Here is a 24850-nt window from a genome sequence, read left to right as displayed (position 1 = left end):
TTGTTAAGTTGCTAGAATTTGTTAAGCGCTACTAAAATTTAAATTTGTTTGTTTGTTTTGTTTTGTTTTGTTTTTATCATCATTACATACATTCATAGTCATATAGGTAGTATATGGTATATATAATATATATCAATATTGTTTTGTCCATCATCGCTGATGCCTGCCTGCCTACACACACTCGTATCATAATGGAAACGGTTGAACGATTACTTAGTCACATAGCTAAAAGGGTGTACAACATAGACTGGCATTAACTGGGACGCTAAACAACACTCTTCTTTCTTTTTTCTTTTTGCAGGGCAGCATACCAATATTCCAATCCAAAAACGAGGCGATACGAATTAATGAAACTGAAATCTCCGCTCAGATTACACATGGTGGGATAATCGTTTGAATAGAACTTCCTATCGAGAGACGCGGATGCAATTGGAATGCAATTTTAAAATATAAATTTATGTGGTATGTATTTTATTTTTAGTTTTTATATGTATGCAAATCTGTCTGATGGTCGGGAGTGTGTGGGTGCGCGTCGCTTAATTGATTTGTAATTTGATTCTTGAATTCTTTAATTGGTTCCCTTAAACAACACACACACAGATGCAGATGCAGATGCAGATACGCACATTGATAATATACATACAATAGTAATGGTAATCGTAATATTTTTGTTTTGCTTAGTCGCTAACTCTGTAGTCCGTAATAGAATATGTAAAAATTCTACAATATATAGCCATAAATCTATTGTATATAGAATATTTACTTTCTCTTGCTTATGCGCTTGATACTTGTCACGATTTCGCCTTTTTGTTTACTTTTTGTTTCAATTCATCTCTTGTTATTTTTCTTCTTTCAGTTATCATTATTGTTTACAAAATACTTTGAGGAGCACTGGACGTGTCTAAGATTCTTCCTTCCATCTGCCTTACACTTTATCCATGAGAACGAAACGAAAACCATCTCTCCATCTACGTTAAAAATCCAAGAGGGAAACCCTAGCTAGTTCCCCAATTCCGTAACAACATCAAAAGCGTACTACAAAGCCAAGTCAACATGGGAAAAGCAACTCAAGGAAGGTTTCAGGTATGTCATATATGTATTTCGGGAGCTCTACTACAACTTAAAGGTGTGTCCTACAATATCTCTGTGTGGGGCGCTAATACTTGTGATCGAAAAGAAAAGAATAATTGAATAATATTTTGCATATTTCGTGTAGCTTTTGTTTTTTGTATCTTTTGTAAGTTAAATTTATTTAAGTTTACTTGTTATTATTTAATAGATCACATTCATGGTTCTATTTCTTCACTTGCTCTATTTATGTTCACATTTAATTCGTAATACAGTACATATATCGATTGGTTTTCCCTCGCTTTTTGTTTTGTTTATTATTTATTTGTTATTGCTGCTACGGTGGCCCTATTTACATAACACTAGACATATATCTACTTTTGTGTACGAGTGTGTGTGTTTCGTGTGTGTGTCTGTCTCTGATGCCCGAACGGGAGTTATTGATTGGGTTTGGATACTTGAGTCTGAGATGGCTAAAACACATGTTAGCATTATGTTATGTGGGATGTAAAGCAACGATTTTTAATACCTAAATGTTACATATGAGTTCTACACCGCTTGCTATCGAGATCTTTGTGGGATTGATTGATTTGATTGATTGATAATTATTGATGGATTTGATGCTTTACTTTTAAGCTACTCGTAAATTCTTTCTGTTTTTTTTTTACCTCGCGTGCGTGTGTTTTTGTGGGGGTATGAGTAAAAACTACAACTAAATTTGTCGAATACTTGGGGAACTTCCCGATGTTGTTTTGTTTAGATATTATCGATTACCAATTACAGTTGGATTTTGCTCCGATTTTTGTCCATTTTTCACTTTGTTTTTTCGTTATTCTACGCTAAAAATTATTTTAAAATTTATTAACACAGATGACTTTATATTTTTCCGAAAGTTTGCCTCTTCCTTTTCCACTTTAGTTACCCATCTTTTTTTTTCAATAATTTGTTTAGTTTTTTCTTAATTTTTTTATAAATAATTTCACTGCTCTCCGATCATTTGTAATCCAAAAAACAATTCGTTTTGCCAACTATCTAGCCGAAAGTTATCCATACATGTACATAGGTTAATATCTGGGTTGTTTTGGAACCGACATTGATCGCCTCATTGTTGTGTTGTGTTGCAATTGGTTTTTATTAACTAAACTACGGATAAACACACAGCTACGCACATTGAATGAATTTTTCTGCTGGATTTTCGACATTGCTTGTTTTTTTAATATTAAAATCTTAAAAACTAGAAACACATCGAATATTAGAAATATTTTATCTTCCATATATACATATATATGTATCTATATATATATATTTGTTATATGCAGCTGCCCTCTATGGGGTTGCTGCGATCTCTATAGCAAAGTTTGAAACTTTGCGCGCAAACATAATTATTTATAGTATTGATTAAAATAATAATACAAAGATTAATCGTAATTGGTGGAAATATTGTTTGAGAATTCCAGTTGGTTCTATTGTTGGTTTGGATTTAACTCTCCCTCTCTGTCTCTCTGTCCATCCGGCAGCTGGTTTTCGCTTTTGGGCGTAACCAATCGGATGGACATTTTTACTTTCTTTTTTAATACTCTCCAAACTATGATTTTCCGAATCTCTAGTTGGTTTTTCTTTCTGTGTGTGTACGTGTTTGGGTTCATGTTTTTGCTTAATGTTCGTGTGTTTTGTATGCGTTTTTTTTCAATATTCATAATTATTATATAATATCACATCAACTTTGTTTTTTTTTCATTTGTTATTATGCATTACCTCCCCTGCGACCCCTCGCCGTGGAGCTCTTCTGCTTATTGTTTTTCTCTCGTTCTGGTTTATAAAGATCTGTTGTTTATCAGTGTCTGCGATGATGATGGTATGCACATCCGTACACTAGTAAATACTCTATGATCCCGTCTACGTGTGGGGTTGAATTTTGCCCTTCTGCTCGAAACGGGTCCCCGACAACCGCTCACTGAGTGAAGTTATTTTACTCTCTGACAGTTTGCATCTTTTTTTTACAATATTTTGAATATTTTTCTTATGGTTTTTTGTGTGCCGCCCGTCCGTCCTTGCGGCCGTTCCTCCTCTTTTTATAATTTTTCGATTTATATTTTCCAAAAAGTACCTTTTTTTAAGCCAAAAGTCAGTCCAATAAGAGTTTTGAGTTGCCTGCAACTGCAGTTGATTTGTTTGTTTTTGTTTGTTTGTTGGGTTTTTCTTCCTCTAGAGGAGGTTTTTTCAAAATAATTGTTGGTTAGAGTTGAGTTTTGTTTTTGTTTTGTTGATTTGTTGCTTGCAGGATTGGTTGATTGGTTGATAGTTGTGGTCCAAAGTTGTTGCCTCTACGGTTAAACGTTTCCTGAATAATCAGGATGAAGATCTTTGATGGAACGCCTTCCATGCGCGTTCCTGTGCACCCCATGCAAACAGGGACGTGGACGCGAGTGTGGACGGGGGTCAGTGCTGCTGCTACTACGGCTTTTCGGCTGCTGTTACTGTTGTTCGGAGGGATTGAGTATTGAGTAGCGCCTCTGTGTCCACACATCCACACCCACGTCCCCGTCCATGTCCCTGCGGCTGCCTCACTCCGATGAGTATAGCTTGTTCTTGGTCAGTGTGAAATCGGGACTGATGTTGATGGTGTTGCTACGTGTGAGATTTCTGCGGCACAAGAAAACATCACAGATTAATAGGGGTTCTCCCTCAGTTACTTGACTCTACTTACTTGAGAAACTGTGGCAGCTTCGAGGTCCAGCCGCTATTGTCCTGCTTCAGTGTCAAGTACAGCTCGAAGATTGACACAGTGTCTGGGTCCACTTTGAACGAGGCAATGCGCCTGTGTGGGTAGAAGAGAATCATTAGCAAAGCTTCAAAGGGGTTAAGCCATCTGTCCGCACTCACCTGACTTTGTTCGGCTCGCTCTCAAACTCAATGAAGAGCGTGCAGGCGCGCTCGCCACATGGCTCCCGGTCCGACATGCGAATAATCTCGGCGGCAATGCGCTCCGTGAGATCAGCGGGCAGGTTCACCTCGGTGCAGGCCAGGTGGCGCTGCTTGGCGTCACGCAGCTGGCACTGCAGCTTCTGCGACAGGTCCCGCACGGCGCTGGCGCTCACGTCGTCCATGTTGTCGGCGGCCCCAAAGCGAGCCCCGGCCGTCGATTGCAGTGGCGAAGCCGGCATGGGGCTGGGCCCAGGTCCGTGGCCATGTCCCGGATGGTGGGCGGTGCTGGCCAGCACGTTGGTCATGTAGGCGTGGTGGTAGGCAGCAGAGCTGCCATTGACCACGTCGAAGCTGGCGGCCACCGCGGACTGCTTCCCAGAGCCGGCCACTGGGGGTGCCATCGGCACCGTCGGCCGCGTGTTGAGTGCCTGGTGCTGTCGCATGTGCAGCACGGAAGCGGGATGCCCGTCCACAACGTCTGCGTCCAGTGCGGCGTCGACGTCTGCCGCGTGCTCCTCTCCCTCCAGCTGATGCGACGCGGTGGATGCAACGCCTGAACTCGGCCAGTCTGCAAGGGAAAGGGGAGAAGAGAGAAAGCGGGGTTTAGATTACTGGCTCGTTGTTCATCGACCGGCGAAAGGGCAAGAGAAAATGCAAAAAGGAGAATTTACAAAGAGGAAGAAGAGGAGAATACAAAAAAAAAATCAGCTGATGTCTTGGGGTTCGAGACCCACACGGATTTTCACTCGTATTTCCACTCAAGGCACTGCGCAGACTCCACTCGAATTACTTCCACGGAGCGCCGGAGCGCGGGGCAGCACGAAATCACCTGGCAACAACAGCTGGAAATCAGCCGTTTGCTGTGCACTCTCTGTCGCTTCTGCTGCCTTCGCTGATTCTGCCGCCTGCTTCTCTGCGTTTCCAGCTGACGACTCTCCCCCTTTTCCCCTCTCTCGCAGTCAGCAGTTTTTGCCATTCCCCTTTCTGCTTTTCTCATCTCCCCTGAACATTATATGACGTCTTCCTCATTTTGCCTTTACTTTACTGCACAGTATTTTTTGTTATTTCTTCTGCTTTGTTTTATTACACCACCAGAGAGACGGAGTACAGTGGGACAAACAAGCGAGAGACACGCACTTTGAGATTCGGTGATGTATAGCTGCTTCTGCGGATAATGGTAGAGCACCGTCACTTATGCCGAATTCCCGTTTCATCCCATTGTCTTTCGTTTAATGTGTGTACTTGTGTATGCGTGTATAAAAAGCAGTTACATTGCCCCTCCACATTGTTTGTGTTCGTAGGTGTGTGCAAGTACAAATTAACTGCTTTGCCTCGACGTCTCGTCGAGCGTCTTGTAATTAGCGCGGAAACTCTTTAAAGAGCCACGCCGTGCCACCCCCTGCCGACATAAACCATTGTACACAATCATTGCAGCGTCGCTGCTGTTGAATGGACAATTTGCTCTCTCGTTAGCTTCGTATCTCTCTCACCCCATCCACGCTCGGTTCTCTCCCCACTGTCTGTCTCTATCACACTGCATGGCATGGCAGAGCAGAGCATACATAAATACAACATACACCCGCGTAATTAAGAAATTAACGGCACATGTTTGCGGCTCTCCATGTGTTCACATGTGTGCGACGTTTCCATTCTCTCTCTCTCTGTCTTGCTGTCCCTCATTCACAGCACAGCGTGTGTTATTGGATTTTGTCAAGTGAGCGCTGTCTCCTCCGTCCCTGTCACCGCACAAAAGAGAGAGGGGAAAAGGGTTCGTTTCGTGCAAAGTCAGGAAAGCGAAAGCCAAAAGGAACGGGAATGAAACAGAGACAAGCGACCACCAATACACATTTAATTGCAAAGTACTCATCCGAGACCAAGCCGCATATTTAGTTGGGCCCTCTCTCTCTCACTCTCTCCATCACTTGGCGTACATTCGGTGTGTGTGACTGTGGGGTGGGAGAGTGCGTTCTGGGAGAGAATCACATTTGATTGCCAGAGCCGGTAAATGGAAAAGAGAGTGAGTACGAAAGCGACAGGTACAGCTGCTTAGCGTCATCTTACGCTCAGTTCGCGTCTCCCGTCGAAGAAAAGTGTTGCTTTTTTCTTTCGCTGATCGTTAATATCGTTTACGGGTACAGAAAACACGCTAATCGGTGATTTAATTGGTGGCATATGAACATATCCGTTGGCCCCACATCTTTACGCGTTTGTGTACATGTTAGTTTGTGAATCAATAAACAAGTTTATAAATTATTCATTAAAACCAATTTTGGAAGTCATTCGCCCCTGATTGGAATCTTGGCAAGGGCTACGAATCAATGTTCCACACAAACAACACACCCAAATAGCAAAACGTACGTACACTAGCAAAAACAGATATTCGTACGTACATGTGTCTGCGTGCATGTAAAATAGTGGATGGTGGAGAACATTTTAAATCAAATTCGGTAATTAAACTCTGTTTCTCTTTGCAGATTCAACAATTGGAGTGCAAATATTGATATTATGGGTATGCAAATACATATTTAAATTGATTTTATATTTAAATACCAGGAAACATTCGTTGCTAGCGAGGGTGCACGAATAATTATGCCACCCACTGTACACACAGAGAAATTACTTTCCTGACAACCCTTTTTCGAGTGCCCCAAAATCCCTTACACAGAGAGAGGCCATATCGGTGGTGGGCATAACTAATGTTTATTCAAAGAAATTAAGTAATTAATTAAACAACATTATTGCCACACACACACACACGGGCAAATGATGGAGTCTTCTCCCCAGAGCCATCCATGGTGCTCCAACATTTGACTAGGACATGAATATGCATGGCCATGGCGGTGGCACAGTACAGTAACGTGCGAGAGTGTGCAAATGCAAGTGTGAGAGAAGCTGGCTCCGACTCTCGGATGTCCTTCGAAATAAAATTGCATGCGCTCAGTCAGTCATGAAATTAAATTGACTGCAAATACAGCGGGAGGGAGGCAGGAAGGGGATTCCAGCCGGAGGGAGCGAGAGAGTCAGCCAGCCAGCCAGAATGCACACACATAACTGTGACTGCTCTGCCGTGTGTGTGTGTGTGTGACATGTTGTTGCATGTCGTCGTTGACGTAGCCACAGAGAGTTCTTGTGCTCGCCTTTGGCTGATTTTACATTTTCCACACAGAGTCGACAGACGGACGGTAGGGACGGGGTGGACCGCACCGTCTAATTTGCACAACTCTTTTCTTTTGCCGCTGCCTTGGCAAAGTTTAAAGTGACAGGATTAACAGGATGTTGCATAATCCGACCGTCAGACACATGAACAGGATATGCCTGCATGGCCCAGACAGGAACAGGACAGGACAGGACAGGACGGAGCACGGCGTTCTTTCACGACACACACAAAAAAATGCATAATGCAAATTACACATTTGCAACCCTCCGAAAAAAGCTTTCACAGGATTTACATACGAACATAGGAATATGTATGAATGATGTTATGTACAATGTACATACACGGGTTGTCCAAAAAGTGCTTAAACCGCAGGAAATTATTCATTCTGTTTGGCGTTTTTTCAGCAGCGGCAAAATAATATTCCAAAGAAAAAGTCACAATGTGAAATTAAATACTTTTTGAAACGCTGACAATCTTTGCTAAGAGCAGACAAAGTTTTAAAAATGAAAAGAAAACTGCCAAATTGATTGAAAAATCATTCGATTAAACGATAGCAAATAATTTGAAAAAAATCTAAATATTCTTCTTCCAAATGCGGAACACTGGAATCAAGAGCCTCTTCAGTTTAATTTTTTTTTGGTGCCCGTCGATACATTTTACTACCCCAATCACAGGGTCAGAGAACTACCGCGACGAATGGACCTAATCAAATCAGAATCACTCGAAGAAGCATTCCATTGCAAAGCACAAGGAAAATCCATCAACATTTTCCATTTGTTAAGAAAAACACTTCACTTGAATAAATGTATTTTATAATCCCTGGAAAATTTGCTGCAAAAACATCAAATGAAATGTTTCCTTCCCGTACAGCCGTAAAATTAATTGAATCAAAAAATGGCCCATAAACATGAAAAATAAAAACGTTCGTGGCCCATTAAAAAAATATCCGAAATGGGGCCTACTTCTTTTTATTCTCTAAAGAAACTGGCCCCGAATGGATGGATATAGCGGCGGCTCACAAAGTTGTATACACTGACCTCAAGTTCCCCAGTTAATGCTTTTCGAATATTTAAATTAAGCAAGTTTTTTTTTTCTTTGCTGTTTTTTTGATTAAGCAAACATCACATTTTTGATTCAGAGACTGTAATTGCATTTTTGTTGTTGCCTGATTAGACTCTGGCCACCGATTAACTTAATAGCGGAATAATAGAAATTATTTTCTCTGGCAACTATTTTTAACCGCATACAAATGCCGGGACGGGTCTGCCTTTCAGCCCAAAACTGTGTTTTAACAAACGCTCTGCTGCTGCTGCTGCTGTTGCTGTTCCCAACGTTTGTTTGTTCAAGCCCCAACAATGGGAATAAATTATCAGTTTGTCGACAGTTTCTACGCGATTTAGTCGCTCATTTAAAAAGTTACTGGAATGAAACCTGCCATTTATTTTCCCTTAGAATTATTTGAATTATAGTCGTTGGCATATTCGATTCATTCTAAGTTTGTGGGATCTTCTTGAACAAAACAAACACAACCAAGCGATTACTGAAATTAAAACACATTCGAAACACAAAGCGAACAGAACTTAAATTTTGAAAACTTGTGGAAAAAACAACCGAAAATGTGCGCTTTTCTTTAGCCACACTTTTCACTTGCATAAGTATTTGTCTGGGTTACTCACCTTTGATTTTGTTAACACCGAATTTTCCCTGAATGTGATTTTGTACTGAGAGCACTTCCATCTTCATAGAATCGCCGTTTGGTCTGCTGCAACCGCGCTTAACCGTTGCTTTTCGTTGCGTGCCGCGAGTGCCAGGTGTGTGCTTTGTTGTGTGGATGTGTGTGTAAGGCACACACTGCTGTGGGTTGTGTGTGGTGTGTTCTTCTAGAAATGCACTTTAATCACAAAAAACTTTGATTTGATTTGAAGTCCTCCGCAACAGAGGAATTTCACGGTGTCACGGGCTATATGCGGATTATACGAATTCGGAATCGGATTTTCACTTGGCTGCCCGGCGTCTCGTTTGTCGCGCCGCTCAACAAACAATTGGAAAAAGTATCAACAACTAAATTTGTTATTCTAGTTAAACGTTTAAATTTAATACATTCTAAAAGTCAACGGAAATTGCCGCCCCGTCCCGCTGCCTCTCTCTCTCTCTCTCACTCTCGCTCTGTCTCTGCCTTCGTCGTTCTTTTTCATTCACGCACAGCACATGGTTCGTTCTGTTCTTTTTCTGATTCTTGTCGGAGTTGTAGTTGTTGCTCGGTTAGGTGCTACATATGGCTTGTGTGTGTGGGGGTGCTGCATCCGTGTGCTTGCCCGGTGGATGTGGTGCGTGTGGCGGCCGTTGGAGCTCTGTTTTTAGCTTTTGCCGTTTCTCTGCCTTTGGCTGCTTTTTTCTGTGCCTGTTCTGTTCTGTTTCTCTGCTGCTCGCTACAGGGAGAGACTTTCCGGCTTGCTTGTGCTCTGTGCTGCTGCTGCTCCACTCAAAACGCGCGGCGGTTCTCTCACGGCTCAGCTGTGTGTGCTGTGCTTCTGCTGCCGCTGAGGAGAGCTTGGGACAACGACGACGACGACGGGCAACTTCTGTGGCGTGGCGTGGCGTGGCGGAGCGGAGCAGTTTTCCAATTTTCCAAAGCTACTCCGGCCGGCGGTGTGCGCTGTGGCTTTTATAGGAATTTTCCTCGTCTGGCAGCGCGGTCGGCGTCGCTGTCGCGTCGTGCGACTGAGTGGCTTTTTCCCTTGACAGTGAACCAGTCCGGCAGCTCTTGAGTATATTTTTTCTCTCCAGCTGCGAGCAAACATATGTTGGTGTCAGCTGTTGTGGCTCAGCACGGCAGAGGGAGAGCAAGAGAGAGTGAGAGAGAGCGCAGGCGAGTGAAACTCAAATTACTCTTGAGTGCCCGAGAAGTGCTCAAGAGCGCATTTAAGAGAGTCATAAATGAAGGCGCTCAAGAGAAATTTCATTTGTGACTCTTGAGTGTTTTTTTTGACAGCAACCGTGTTTGAGTGGCTTTTCGGAGTGCAATGCATTTCACTCGGGGGAGAGAATTTTGTTCAACCATATCTAGGGATCTGGGCATTGGGAAATATATTTCAATCTGCATAAACTTCTTGTAAAAATGATTTATTTCAGTTAGAATTTTGCATTTGCTTTTATTCATATTGTTTCTTGGAAATTCTTTTCGGTTTTTGGTTAAAAAAATAATCAGCATTAGGTTTATATCTGTAAAAAGATCTGCCAACACACGATTGACACAACCATTGTAATGCCTTGCGATCAAAATCAGACCCGCGCCAGGTTTTGTTCCCCCGTGTGGGTGTGGTGTGGGGCTAGAAAACGGAAGAAAATGAATGAAAATGTTTTGCCGACACAGAGACCTGTCACTGTTTTAACAATTCATCTTAATAGAAATAAAAAATGGCGCCGCTAGCGTTGGACAGAGTCCGGCACCGGCCACCCCACACCAAGCATCATTCCCCTGCCGCGACACTGCTCCCCTGCCTTCCCTTTTGCTAGCTTTTGCCTATTTGTCACTGGTTCGTTTTGTGACGCTGCTGCTGCTGCTGCAGTCGTCGCCGTCGCCAGTGGATCAGCATCAGCATCGGCACAGAAGCTTTCTCTTCGTATTTCCTTGCTGTCACGTTGTTGCTTTTGGGGCTTAAATGCGTTAGAAGTTCGGAGTCGTAGGGTATATTGAGAGCTGTGGAATTTGTCATTTTACAGCAAAAAGTTAATTCAAATTCCCGCCCAACGATAAGCCCGTTTAAGGGGTATCCAATAGTCGCTATGCGTAGACTTTTCTCTAAAGTTCCTGTTTGCTTTTTCTTTTGCCGGTCAACGTTGTGTGGTGGGGGCTTACACATGTCAGTTAATGCTGAAAAAATGTTTACACAACACAATTGCCCTACTGGGGGGGATGGAGGCTGGTCATGGGGCTAGGGCTGGACTAGGGCTGGACTAGGGCTGGACTAGGCGTGTGCCCAGCAGGGGGTGGGCAGCAGCGATGCCAAAAACTTTTAAAGGCCAGTTTTCCATCATCTTCAGTGGAGTTTTTTTGTGCAGCCCGTCGCCGTTGTCGAACAGGATAAAAGTCAGTGGCGTACAATTAATCAAATGCATGATTTATATTCCTTCCAGCCATTCAAGTCTAACCTAAATACGTCCCGCTGGGGCCGGATCCTGTCAAATGAGATGTTTTGGGTGGGGAACTGGCTAGAAACTGCGCAAAAGTTCCGGGCAGGCAGGCAGCCGGACAGTGGGGGTACGGGAATAATTTAAGTTCAAGCCTGAATCAACATTATGCTGGGGGAGAAAACTGCAAAATAGTGTGCTACTTTTTTTTAGAATATTCTAGAAAGCTTTGAAATGTTTTATAGAAAAAATAAAAGAAATTTCCGCAATTTCCAACTAGTTTCGGGTGTAAGCACAACCGGGCGTGCCCTTATTGGGAGTATAATTATTGCCATACGCCTACGGTCACACTGGTCGGCTTTTGCAGTTGTCAAAAACATCTGTTCGGCTGTCAAAGTGCAGAAAAAACAGCTGTGCGGCTGTCAAAGTGAAGAAAAAGGTCCAGCAGTGAACAAATTGTGAATAATAAGAGCTTTAAAAACAAGAAAAAAATAGTACCAAGTGCAAAATTACAAACATGCAACAAAAGACGCCTCAAGTGAGTAGAAAATAATCATCAAAGAAACCAAAAATGGCGCTGTCTAAAGCAAAACTTCACCCAAAAGTTCTTGCGGCGGAAACCGATACATCGGAGGAGAGCAATAATTCCGATCAGAGGGTTCGGCAGCGGTTCCTCATCTTCCGCAAGCGATGCGAGTGGTCCCCGCTCAGACTCCGGATCCGGTAAGTCAGAAATGGAAGTTGCACGTGAGCCGTTTGCTTATGATAACTTTTTAATTTTAGGCTCCAGTGCCTCAAGTTCTGATGAGGATGATGAGCCAATAGTGTAAGGAACTTTACAGACATTTTTGGTAGTTTTCCGAGAATTTACTTCCACTTTTTCTTTAGCATTGAAGACTCATCGGAGATGTCATCGCCCATTTATGAGTACAACAGCGGACCATTGCCCTCGATGCCGCTGTACGATGAGGAAACAAATGAGTTCAAGCCTCCCACTGATCAGCACATCAGAGTGAAGTCTGAACCCATTGCAGAAACTGATTTTAAGGAACCGAAGTGCAGCGATAAATACGAGGAACCTCAACCCGTCACGGATTATGAAGAGGATTTGCATGGCTTTTCGTCGGGCGACGACCCCGAGATCAGCGATGAGGAGGAAAGTGCGCAAATGATTCATCCTTTTAGCAAGCGAAAGGCTGCTTGGTTGAAGTTCACATTGGGCACGGGTGAGGTGCCCTTTCGTTATGGCAAAGAATCGCCGGGCAGTTTCTGTGATTACTCCGTTGAGGCAGAGGCAGCGGCAGCGGCAACCCCAGGCAGCGAGTTCTACGAGGATGGTGTCAGCGGTGGGCAGCATCCCAAAGAGACGCACATTTTTCAGGTGATCAAACAGCAGGAAATATTCGAGCAGTACGAGCAAACCTTTCGCGCGGTTTTCTCCATGGTTGAGCAGAGCTGCAGCCACTTCAGGTTCGACCTGCATCAGCTGCTGTATCCCTTGTTGACGCTGACTTATCTGCAAATGGTCGCCAGCGACAATGCGAATGGTGCCATGAGCTTCTTGAGAAACTGCGGCAAGTGCTTGGCCGATGCCTCGTACAAGTCGCGGCTGGCAACGCTCGCAAAAATACAGCAACCCGAGGCTGTGCCAGCCAAGGCGCGTTTGCTGCTGAATGGACACGAGAAGGTGAAGATTTTCATGTCACGCGGCGCCTACAGGCGGAGTGTGTGCTGCAGCTGGCGAGGCTGCCTTATTGGCAGCAGGATAAGATCCTCGGACACTTTCACATTCGCAGCTACGACGAGGCAAAGCTGCCGCTGCAGCGTTTGCGCCTTGGGAAATCCCCCGCTGAAGATCATGGTGTGGACTGGCAAGCACGAGCAATCATCGCCCATTGCTGCCGCCGGTCGTCACCGCAAGCGAGATGTCGCTGGACACTTCAGTGTGCCCTTCAAGCGGCAGTTGTGCACTCCAGCACCCAGTCTGAAGGATGAGATCAAACGCAGGACACACGAGCAGCAGCGCGAGATGCTGCATCGCGAGCGCCTGCCCTCGGTCTATCTGTACACGGCCGGGGCCGGCGAGGAGCGCATTCTCTGCGCGGATTTCTCGGCGAACTACGAGATGCTGGCCCTGGGCACAAGCAACTCGCTGTTGCAAGTCTTCTCGGTGGATAGCTCGAAGCTGCTGGAGGAATTGACACTCATCACGGGCCGTGCGGACATTAAAAACCGCAAACGCACTTTGTGTGGCCATCAGAAAGCTGTCTACGGCTGCTCCTTCGGCCCGGATGATCGCTATTTGCTGAGCTGCTCGCGGGACTCGGATGTGCGTCTGTGGTGCCTGCGCTCGTGGCGCTGCCTGGTCGTCTATACGTGCCACCAGACAGCCGTCAATTGTGTGGTGTTTGAGCCGCTGGGCTTCTACTTTGCCACCGCCTCGGCGGATGGCACGGCTCGTGTTTGGGCGCAGAGTGTCAAGAAGTCCGCACGCCTCTTCTCCGGCCACTTGGCCAGCGTGGAGGTGTGCCAGTTCCATCCAAACAGATACTATTTGGCCACAGGTTCCGCGGACTGCACTGTGCGCATCTGGGAGATTGTGAGCGGCCATCAGGTGCGTCTGCTGAGCGGCCACAAGGCGCGCGTCCAGTCGCTGGCCTTCTCCAAGTGCGGCCGCTTCCTCGCCTCTGGCGGCGCCGACAATTTGGTCATTCTGTGGGACATGCCACGCGAGCGCATGATACGCTGCTTGAGCCACCACACGGCAGTCATTGACTCCTGTGACTTTGATATGAACAACAATCTGCTGGTGGTGGGCAGCCGCGATGGTCGGCTGTCCGTCTGGGACTTTGATCGTCTCGTGCAGGAGTCTGCAGGCCGGGGAGTGCTCTGCCACAGTTGCTGCTGCAGTCGTATGAAAGCCACGAGGGAGCCATCTGTAAGGTGTCCTTTACCAATGCCAATCTCCTGATGGCCGTACGCCTGGAGTCGCACAAGAAGTGCTAATATTAGTCGTAGAATATTGCCAAATAAATGATGCACAGATTTAATATGGCAAATCCATTTGCCTGCACGATGACTCTCTGTGGACACGCGGGGGGCGGGACACGTCCCACACACAAATGCACTTCGGGGGGGTCGCTAAAAGCACCCGGACTCAGGCACTTAGGCTTGGGCAATCCTTTCTTTGGGGGAAAATCAAAATTCTAGGCAGGCTACCACCTGGCAGATGGGTGGGGGGCCTGCAACGGTTTCAGGATTCGAACTGAATGCCTATGCCCGCATCCACACCGGCGAGTGGACCACTTAGGACGCCTTTGCGGCAGAGCAGGAACCGAAGGTGCAGGAGCAGCAGCTAGAGCAGCCTTTGGGTTTGCCTTTGCCACTCTTAATGCGCAGCACGTTTTTCCAATAAAATAGCAACAGCAACAGCAGCAGCTACATTGGCAACAATCCTTTAAGTTCTTCGATACATCGGAGCGAAGGGGAAGGCGGTGTAAAGGCGAGAGCTGGTTTTGATACCCTTTAAGCTTGGAGAGTGTGCCGCAGGGCATGATGAATACGAGGCGGTGGGAAATTACTAGACTCGGAGGAAGAAGTAATGCGATTTTTATATTTCTAACAAGATTTGAGAGTCGAGAGTGGAAATGAATCACTTTAAACATGATAAAAATAATAATTTGTTTATAAGAATTTTACGAGTTTCCTCTATGTTACGTTTATTTTCACCTTTAAACTTTTTTTATTTACAAAAAAATAAATATTGTTTATTTGCCGTCCCTATTTTAAGGTGTTTAAATGTAGGATAGATTTTTTGGCTATTTTTTAATGCATTTATGTTTTAAAACAAAGTGAAATTGATTTAATTTGCATATTTAATATAAATTTGTAATTTTACACTTGGATTTCAAAGTCGAAAGTGGAAAAAAAATATGCAAATATTTGATTTAAATATAATTTACATACAAAATGCATTAAAGTCGTATTTTGTATTAAAAATTCGATATTCTTAAATTGAAATTGAATGCATTTAATATTTATTTTAAAGTGTTTCAAATTTAGATTAAATATGTGACATTGTTTGTTGGCCATTTTGTTACATTTATGTTTAAAGTGAATTCCTTTTAATTTTATATTAAATTTAAATTTCCATATTTAAACTTGGATTTAATAGTCGAGAGTGTAAAGAAAAATGAAAATATTTGATTTATATATAATTCACTTTAAAAATAATGAAAATAATAATTTTAATATTCAATTATATTTAATTACATTATTTTTGTACTTAAAAAATTAATATTTCATTTAAATCGTTTAAATTTATTTTTAACAGCAATTTTTCTTTATTCAAATGTAGTTTCCATTTGTTGAAGTTCACTTTAATTGTATTTCAAAATCACTTTCGAATGAGCGTTTACCATCGAAAACTACTCCCAGATATCCTCTAGTCGCCATGTAAAATTCATCCGCTAGTTCTCTCTCTGGCCACCACTCCGAGGAAGAAGCCCAACTGCGATGAACATCGATTTTCATGTGATTTGTGTAGACGTGTTTGGGTTTTTATTGATTTTCACTTGATTCTCTCCATATGCTTAAATATACTTAAGCCAGTACGTGCACATCTTCCATCCGCATTCGCAATTCGCAATCTCGTGGCCCGTCCCTCAGCCAGTAAACCCAAGACCAAGCCCATCCCGTACCCCAGCGAGGCAAGCAAGCGGCTCTAATGTCAGGATCATGCGAGGTTATCAACATAATTTCCCAAAAAAAAAAAAGCCCGCCCATCCGCAGCAGCCATCTCCTCCTGCTCCTCCAGCTCCCAGCCACAACATGATTCTAGTTTATGATGTAGTAGAGAGGTCTCTGTTTCCTCTCCTTCATCATGGTTGGGAGCTGAAGCTGCCTGTCGAAGATGGGCGCGTGTGCGGCTTGATAAGACGCAAACTCCTGCTCCTGCACCTCCTTCTCTGCCAACAATTCGGCTCAATTTGGTTTTGGCTTCCATCGGGCTTTTGCCCTGGGGAATACTTATTTTTTGACAGCCTAGTTGGAAGTCAGGGCATCAGGTTGGGCAAAGAAAATGTCTTTTTATTTTTTTAAACAGCAAAAACGCTGCTGGAAAATTTATCGTTTAAAATGGGGAGATAATAAAGCTACAAAAAGGGAATATCTAAGCTGCAGAAATGTGGATTTAAAGGGAAGATTTGGGATAGTTTGTGGACTTTATAGTTTGAAAAGAAATGGACAACAAATGGCAACCAAAAGTTGGCCAAAAACAGAGGCAAAACGCATTAAAGACTTAAAGATTTGCTTCCTGTATACATGACAGATCGCTGGTCATGGAAATTAGGCCTTGGGCAGTGTCCCAGCTCCACTTCAAGTGCCCCGTTCCGTGCTGTCTTTGCTGGAATGGTACTGCTAGTGTTCGCTGAGCAGAGTTCCCGGAATAAGTTGTGCCACATTGGCAATGCTTGATGTTGGCCCATCAATTTTGGTGGGCAATCAAAGTGCCTGGCATTTCTGCAGCCCACTGGCGGGCCACCAGTTTGCGCGCTCGTTACTCATTTCGTTTCGGTATGTCTGACATTTGACATGATTATGTACATTTGTCCCCCGATGGCACTGCCAACGCGAAAAGCTGACGTAATTTGCAAAGAAACACTGAAAGCCTCAGCCCAAACCCAAGCCCAAGCCAAAGCCCTGCCAGACTGGTGGCTGTTGGTGTTGGTGACCCCGACGAGCTCTAATCTATCAGCGGTTACCTCGAAATTCTTGCACTTTTCGCTCTTTTGGCGCGACAAGAGCGCGACGCCTGCTCCTGCTCCTGCTCCCATTCACACTTCCTTTTTCCTTTTTTGTGTGCCGTGTTTCGGGGCCAGGCACAAGTGTCCTCGCAGCACTTTTTCTTTTTTATTTCTTCGTTTTTTTTTTTGTTACTTTGTAACGCAAATTCTGAAGTAAGCATGAATAATGCATGCATTGTGTGTAATTCTTCAAGTACTTTCGCTTCAAGACCGACGACAAGCACACATCAGCAGGGGCTGCCAGTTCCCCTAGCAGTCCCAGCTCCACTCCCATTTCTGTGGCCCTTCTAGACCAGACCACAACCTATTTATATTGCTGCTGTATCCAGCAGGATGCCTCTTTGGTGTCGCAATTTATTGCGCGCTCTTTGAATTACAAATGTATTTAAATTACATTTTCTTTTGGGGACACCGACCAACCATCATTTCTATGCTGATGTGGCAGTAACAGGAAGGAGTCTCCTCCTTGCTGGACTTATATCCATATCGATCTTTTGCTTTGGAAACTTGCTGGCAATATGGAATCGATATGCGAAAAGCACAAACAGCTAATGACAAGGCAGTGGACGGACGAACAAGACGCCCATTTAATGGAGCTGTTTTAGCTGAATAATGTAGAAAACAAAACGACAGAGATTGACCCAGCTAAAGCCTCTGGCAAAAAGAGGGGCTCCAGCTGTGCCCTCTTGGCTCGGGGAATCATATAAAATGCAGCATTCTGGCTGGTTCCCACCGACCGTTTGTGGCAAATTACAGATTTTATATGTCATAAATGCAACACAAATCAAGGGGCAACAGGCATAACGAATATGCAACGTGACAAGCTAATAATATGCAATTGAAATTGGACTACAAATCTACTCTGAAATGTATTATTTTCTGCTTAACGGGGAATGCCTTTTTCTACGATATTTCTTTTGACTCTTTCCCAGTAAAACATTTACCAGGCAGCCCAAAAAGTTTCCCTAAACATGCAGCAAAATCTGACTGTTCCTTAAGCCTTTTCTGCATTTATTTCCATCAAAAACTTTGCCAATTCTGTAGCCAAATCTACGCTAAAATTCCCTCAAGCTATAAGTTAAATGTGCCTCTGTAATGTTCAGCCTAAAAGGTTCTTCCTATAGCTATTTTATATCCCCTCAAAAAGTGATTGGAACGCGCCCGAATCGAAGTGGAAAACCCCCGATTCAAACTGATGAAAATGCGTTATAAATTATACAGCAAAGTGACGCAGAAATATATTCACAAAGCAGTCGAAAACTTTACAGTTTTCGGACATTAGATGGTGTAGCCTTTTAATGCTATTAGGCAGACCCGTGAACCCATGACCCGACGCGTAGGCTTACCGTTGGAAATTCACTTTGTCATTTACACAGCCATTAGCTGGGAGTGGGGTTGGGTTGGGGATACAAAATGCCGAGAGCATAGTGATGAGAAAAGCCTGAGGAGTTCGCCTTTTTATTCGCAGGGGCAGGGAGTGGACAGGAGAGCTGAGAGCTGCCAGGTGCTGCCTTTTCCATTGCTGTTATTGACCAAATGAGCACCGCCAAAGTCCGCCCTTAAGGTACAACTTTACAGCGAGCGGAGGATTGTGTCGGAGGGATTCAAACTTTTAAAAGTTTTCAGCTTTTCACTTTTTTTCTTTTCAATTTAGGCGAAGAAGCTGATGGCTGGATGGCTGGATGGCTCGCTGGCTACTGTATCGAAAGTAGGAGCCATTGGGCAGGGGTCCATGGAGCGTCGTTAATGGTTTTTGCGAAACTTATGAAACAAACTATGTCCGTCCAGAGCCAGAGTCAGGACACAAGTACGAGGGTACGAGTAGAGTGAGAGTTTGGTGTGACAGGAGTGGCAGGAAACCGATCGAAAGAGAGTTGCTAGAGGAGTTTCCAAGAGGTTTGAGCTGCGGAGAGGCAGATTGGAGCTGGGAAAGTGAACTTGATTGAAGTTTTTGTGGATTATACCTGCGGGAAACTGAACCAACGTGAGTTTAGGTGGAAGAGTGAGATTTATGAGTGTGAAATTGATGTGCAAAAATGATTAATTGGTTCCCAAAATTATTTTAAACTTATCAGCACTTAGAAGTGGTTTTTCCTGCGTTGATTTTGTGTTAGAAGCGAGCGCCACGGGGCTCTAAAAGAGCGCTTTTCAGCCTCTACTTTGTCTTGCAATCCCTTGTAGCAACCCTCGCATCACTCAACACACACACACAAATTGCAACTGCCCCGTGTAATGTCACGTACTTTCACTTTTCTACTCACGCCTCAGCCCCCCACAGCCAGCGACGGCTCCATCAAAGGGCAGCCCGGTGGCGGCTCTGGCGTCAATGCGTCGTCCTTCGAAAAGCGAAACCCATTCAAAGCCTTCGTGCGTTTGAATTCTATTAGCTGCAGAAAGGATTTCTCTCGCTCTTCTCGCTCTCTCCCTCTCCGGGACAGGCTGCTGTCATAAGCACTTTTTCAGTGTTGCCGGCAGTCCGTGTCCGTGTCCGTGTCGGGTTCTGCTCCGTTTGGTCCAAACCCCCCATGCCAGCGTTACGTTTGTCATTTAGCCTGGGGTGGGCAGCGGGGACTGTGGTGTATTCTCATCATTTTCAGTTCTGAGCTGTGGGCTTGGGCTCCTGCTGCTGCCAGCTCTGACTGTGGCTGCTGCTCGGTGGCTCCTTGGTTCCTGCTTCTGCTCGTGCTCCGTGCTCCATGCACATCCAATTGACATTTCAGCTTAAGTCACATTGTATGGTGGGGGGGCAGGGGAGCAACACAAAGGCAACGGACGAAACGCCAGCGAAACGGAAAGGGAAAGCAAAAGCAAAAAAAGAAAAAGCAAAAGCGGGGACAAGTAGCTGTAGCTGAAGCTGAAGCTGTCCGCCATTCAAACACCCAACGAAGCAATGGACTTCCCTCTCTCCCACCTCTCTCACTCGCCCTCCACCTCTTTTGCTGCATTTATTCTGCTCACTGTGCGCAAAACAAAAGCGCCAGGAAGGAAGTGAAGGAAGTAAAGTGCAAAAGCTGCAACGGCAACAAAGGCGCACACAATTACCAAGCACTGTGTGCTGCTCCTCTCTCTCCCTCTACCTCTCCCTTTCCCTCCCTCGTGTTTACACAAAAACATTTAGACTGCAGCAAGCCAGAGATGGACCAGGGATGGGAGGAGTCTTTGAATGTAGGTTAATGGATGCTGGCAGGGGCAGGGAGCAGGGAGCAGGGGCCACAGCCAAAAGGATTGACATGAACAAAGCCAATGATGAGGAGCAAAAGTTCCCCTGGATGGGACAATTTCGGTGGCAGTCAGGGAGCATCCAGTGCCAGGCAGGGGGCAGGGACTTATTTGCTGTCTTTCCAATTAGTTCACAGCTGTTCCACCAGCCTCAAACTGCCCAAAATCTCATAGAGAAAAAAGCGATTTCTGATGCCTGTCCTTGCCACTGTCCCTAACAACGCAGCCAAATGAAGGCAATATCTCAAATGGGGAACCACATAAACGAAATAATAAATATCAAATGATTCCATAATGAATGCCAGGCAGGCATTCTGCACTGCCTGGAGACGGGTGGGACCTGACTGACTGACATGCCAAAGGACCCAGCGGCCAGAGTGCTGGCTCCACCCCTCCTGCCTCACTGCCTGGCATTTCTTTCATTACAGAAATTGCAAAGAGAAAATATAAAAAATTTCTTAATTTCGTTTCGTTTCATCATTGGGAAAGGAGCAGCAGCAGCAGGCGGGCAGCGGGGGACAGTGGCAGCGACAAGATTTACAACATACTGCGAGAGCATAAAATAAAAATCTTATTTTTCGTACAAATGCGAATAGCAGGGGGCGGAAAGGAGGGGAAAGGCAGCGAAATAAATAAAATAAAATAGAATAAAAAGAAGAGAAAGACGGGGAATAGAATGAATAAAAATACTCGAACGTACAAAAGGCAGCGCCAGGCACATCACCCCCACCAGTCCCATTGTCTACTCCATCCACGTCCCCACCCCCTTGGGTATCTATGCGTTGACAACCGTAATAGTTCGAGAGGAGATGGCAATGTGTTCATGGCAGAACATTCGCCACTGGAACGCATAGCCACCACTTCCCCAACCCAGCATTTCAGTGCAATAAAACGCACATGTGCCAGTCTGCCTGCCCCCTCTACCCTCAGCCGTCACATAATTTCTGTGCGTTTGGCAAATAAATTTGATTTTGAGCGAATTGCCGGCAGATTGACTCTCTCTGTGGATGGATGTTAACTTGCGTTTGCTGCCAACTGACATTGGGGGACACACCATCCAAGGTGAATTCACTTACAAGGTGACGTCTTCAACAAAGGACAATCTCTTTCTATATCTATCCCTTTCTATCGCTTGTATCTGTTAGCGTGAATAAGTTATTGGTGCTCCCCACAGCGGACGACGTCACCTTGTAAGTAAATTCACTTTGCCCGCACCCACCCCCACACACACTACACGCACGCTGCAGTAGGGAATTCGCTTGTCGCTCTCCGTTTGTCCGTTCTTCGCTTTACGCTCTCCGTTTGTCCGTTCTTCGCTTTACGCTCTCCGCTTGTCGCTCTCCTCGTGACGCTCACCGCTGTCCTCTCTCCGCTTTACGCTCTCCGCTTTACGCTCTCCGCTTTGCGCTCTCCGCTGTTTGCGCTGAGCTCGGCTCGATGGAGCACTCCCCCGCCTCGGCTCACCATCAAGCTGTTCGTTGACCTTCTCAGCATTGAAGCGTAGATTCAGCGGCGAGCAGCAAAGCGACACACAGGCACATAAAAAGGAAATTGAAACCGCATTGCCGTTATAATTTACATATATGTATGTACCTACAGATATTCCTGTAACTTTTTGGCTGTAGGCTAAGGAAATGTAACGAAATTGTAGCGTATTTGCCAGCTGAAGAGTTTGATTTGCCCTTTGAGTTCTGTCTCAGAATGCGTTTTTGAAATTACTCCAAAATAGACAAGAGATTTTTGGTAATTTCTATGACACATTTTCTATATTTATAGTTCACTTTTTATACGAAATTTAGGCACTAATACGCTGAGGAGAGACTAAGAAAAGCGGCCTTCTTCAGTTTTCCTTCCTTCTTCCCTCTGTCCAGCGTTTTATATGAACAATTCAAGAAAAATCTAAATTATTTGCCCAAAATTCGCTGCAAAGTCCACAAAATATTTGTATAAAAGTTTAACGCCGCACATTTCTGACTGATTTCTACTGATTATTGGTACAGTTTGTTGGCAGAAGTTCGCTCAGAAGCCATTCATTAACAAGGAGCGGCGTTAGACTGCCCGAAACGTTCATTTGACAGATGCTCAACACTCGCCCCAACACGCCCAAGGGGGAAGGCAGCGAACCAGAGCCAAAGGGCAGAAGCAGGAGGCGGGAGGCAGTAGCAGGAACAGCTACAGAGATAGAGATTGGGGAAAGGCAGAAAGCAGCAGAATAATTCAATGCAAAAAGGAAACAGCGCCGCACAAGCACGCGCTGATAAATGGAGTGGGAGGAGGAGTGAAGGAAGAACTGAGAATGGGAATAGGAGAAGGAACGGGGAATGGGGAATGGGGAATGGGCATGGAACTGGTGCTAAGGAAGCTGCTGCTGATGGAGGTCACAGGAAGCGCGTAGAAACGGAAACGCAAAGGACAAACACGCCACGGGGACAGAGGACAAAGGTCACAGGCAGCATGGCCGGGGGACCCACTGAGGTGTTGCCGCACAGGAAAAGCTTCAATCAGCGAAAAAAAAACACGAACTACACACATTTAGTGTTTATTTCGCATTTATCGAGAGTCCGGAACGGGTCCGACCGGGAATCAGCAGAGACCGGGAATGAAATCAGCAAGAAATAAATGTCCTTGTCGGCAGCCACACTCCGCCCCTGCCCCCCCTCGTACACAATATATAAATTGTTTCCAAATCATTGGATGCGGCCCAGGCCACAGCCAGAGCAAAATACGAAAATGAAATTAAGTCCAACGAGGGGACAGGAACAGGAAAACGGACAGGCGATAGTCGCACTTGGGGCTACCCTTAAGGCTGCTCCAAGACGAGCTTCCAGGCAAAACTTTGCCACTTCTGTGGCTCAAAATATCTTCAAACTCAACTGGCAGACAAAATCATATGCGGCTGTTCTCTGACGAGGGCATCGGCGTCACAGTCAATGAATGTTTGCCCCGAGTGACCGACTGCCGGCATGAATAAAGATTTCAAGCGCATGAAATCTGCCAGAGACATTAAAATTGGAACCCAAATGCCTGTCCCACAATTGATGCGTGCGGTTTTGATGGTAGAGCAGCGGCAGGACCCAGCAAATGGCTGGACATTGCACGTTTGATGTAAGCCAAGCTTTGATTTATGTTTGATTTTGCAGCAGGTCAGGCAAACATTTGTTTAAAAGGGCATTAGGCAGGACCTCGAGGCAGTGCAGTTACAAACGAAAATTCAGGCTCCAAATCCTTGCAAAATTCTGCCACATTTTGTGAACATTTTGTTAACATTTTTGCTGCCTTTTTCTTGGCAATTATCTTGTCGGTTTGGACATCCGCTGTTCTCAGCCGTCAATCAAAGATTTTTAAAAGCAAAGTTTTGCCGCAAGGAGTCTGCCTGCCACACACATCCCTTTCCCTCCGCCCACCTCCGCCTAAATACATATTTATTTATGCCTCTCCGCCTCCGCCTCCGCTGCTTTGCCATTTGTATAAAGTGTTTGCACTTAATAAACCCATTTTGCTAAGCTCTCTGCTTCCTGCCACCCCCAGCCCCAGCCCCAACCCAGCCCCTTGCCACATTTAACTGTTATTTCAGGCATTAAAAGTTCCCATTGAGTGGCAAGAGGAAGTGAAAACAATTATCTCCCGGAAAGGTGAAACATAAATCCTCGAATTCCTCGAAAGTAAATTGCAAATTTTCGTTTATTGCTTTCCGTGTGTCTGCCTCAGCCTCAGCCTCTGGGAGATTTGCGGTTCAATCGAATCGATATTCTGTGTTATCATATTTATTATGCAAACACACTCCTGCGACTCCTGCGAACACAAACGTAATGCCAATTGGTGTTGAGTTGCCAACAAAAAAAGTGACACACGCGCCCAGCTAAATCCTCCTCCCCCCCAGCGCCTGCCACACTCCACACACAGTAGAAAAATGCAAATGGAAATACGCAAAGAGAAAGCCATAGAAACCGCAAGCGGGGGAGGCTCAGCGCCGAGGATTGCCATCGTGAAATGTATTTTGATTCCGGCCTGGCCCTCAAGTGTGATTGGTATTCGAATTGAACATTCGAGTGGCCTGCTCCGGTACCTGCCATAGAAACACACACACACACACACAGCACACACACATTTGTACACTCTTGTAGGTGGCACACTCATTTGGGTAAAATAATCAGGACAGACGTCACAGCCGCCACATCGCTTCAATTATCGAAAACTAAATTAATATGGGAGATATTTTACAGTGGAAAAATTATGCCATGAATACAAAAAAGGGAAATTAAATAGAATTCATTGTTATTAAAAAATAAATATACTAAGAAGTCTTTTATTTCATTAAAATATAAAACACCCCAAAATAAATCTTATTTATGACTGTTTCCGCAACTCCTCGCAACCAGTTCGGAATAAAAATCTCGAAGTAAAAAGCCAAGTGCTGCTGGTTCGACCGAGTCGGAATGCAATCAATTTAATACTCTCCTTCTTTCAATTTCGCTATTCACCTATTACATGCATGTTCTTCCTCTTTGTCTATCGATATTCACATATTACATGTATGTTCTATAGC

The 24850-nt window shown here is 44.8% G+C and overlaps 2 protein-coding genes and 1 long non-coding RNA gene across 5 annotated transcripts; 2 read left to right on the top strand and 1 right to left on the bottom strand.

The window, feature by feature from the left end:
- Positions 1-2030: 2030 nt before the first annotated feature.
- On the bottom strand, positions 2031-8976 carry LOC117893256 (protein charybde). 3 transcript variants are annotated; one of them, XM_034799821.1, is made up of 4 exons: positions 8827-8968; positions 3952-4564; positions 3776-3886; positions 2031-3711 (listed from the first exon to the last, which is right to left on the bottom strand). In XM_034799821.1, the coding sequence occupies exons 1-4, from the start codon at positions 8891-8893 to the stop codon at positions 3633-3635; spliced, it is 870 nt and encodes a 289-aa protein (XP_034655712.1). In that variant the 5' UTR covers positions 8894-8968; the 3' UTR covers positions 2031-3632. The 3 variants fall into 3 exon arrangements, with proteins under 3 accessions (XP_034655712.1, XP_034655714.1, XP_034655713.1); XM_034799823.1 differs by lacking the exon at positions 8827-8968 and adding an exon at positions 7492-7549 and having other exon boundaries at positions 3952-4561; XM_034799822.1 differs by having other exon boundaries at positions 3166-3711; positions 3952-4561; positions 8827-8976.
- Positions 6024-7482, top strand: LOC117893277. The gene is made up of 3 exons (XR_004648801.1): positions 6024-6347; positions 6468-6502; positions 7160-7482. It is a non-coding gene; the product is annotated as an uncharacterized LOC117893277 (long non-coding RNA).
- A 3212-nt stretch (positions 8977-12188) lies between the features above and the next one.
- Positions 12189-14287, top strand: LOC117893432 (transcription initiation factor TFIID subunit 5). Its single transcript, XM_034800050.1, has 2 exons — positions 12189-14093; positions 14180-14287. The coding sequence occupies exons 1-2, from the start codon at positions 12189-12191 to the stop codon at positions 14285-14287; spliced, it is 2013 nt and encodes a 670-aa protein (XP_034655941.1).
- Positions 14288-24850: the final 10563 nt, after the last annotated feature.

The sequence above is a fragment of the Drosophila subobscura genome, chromosome J (assembly GCF_008121235.1).
Source record: "Drosophila subobscura isolate 14011-0131.10 chromosome J, UCBerk_Dsub_1.0, whole genome shotgun sequence".
NCBI classification, from domain to species: Eukaryota; Metazoa; Arthropoda; class Insecta; order Diptera; family Drosophilidae; genus Drosophila; species Drosophila subobscura.
Note: the sequence above shows the minus strand (reverse complement) of the source record. Positions and strands in the feature narration are given on the sequence as shown.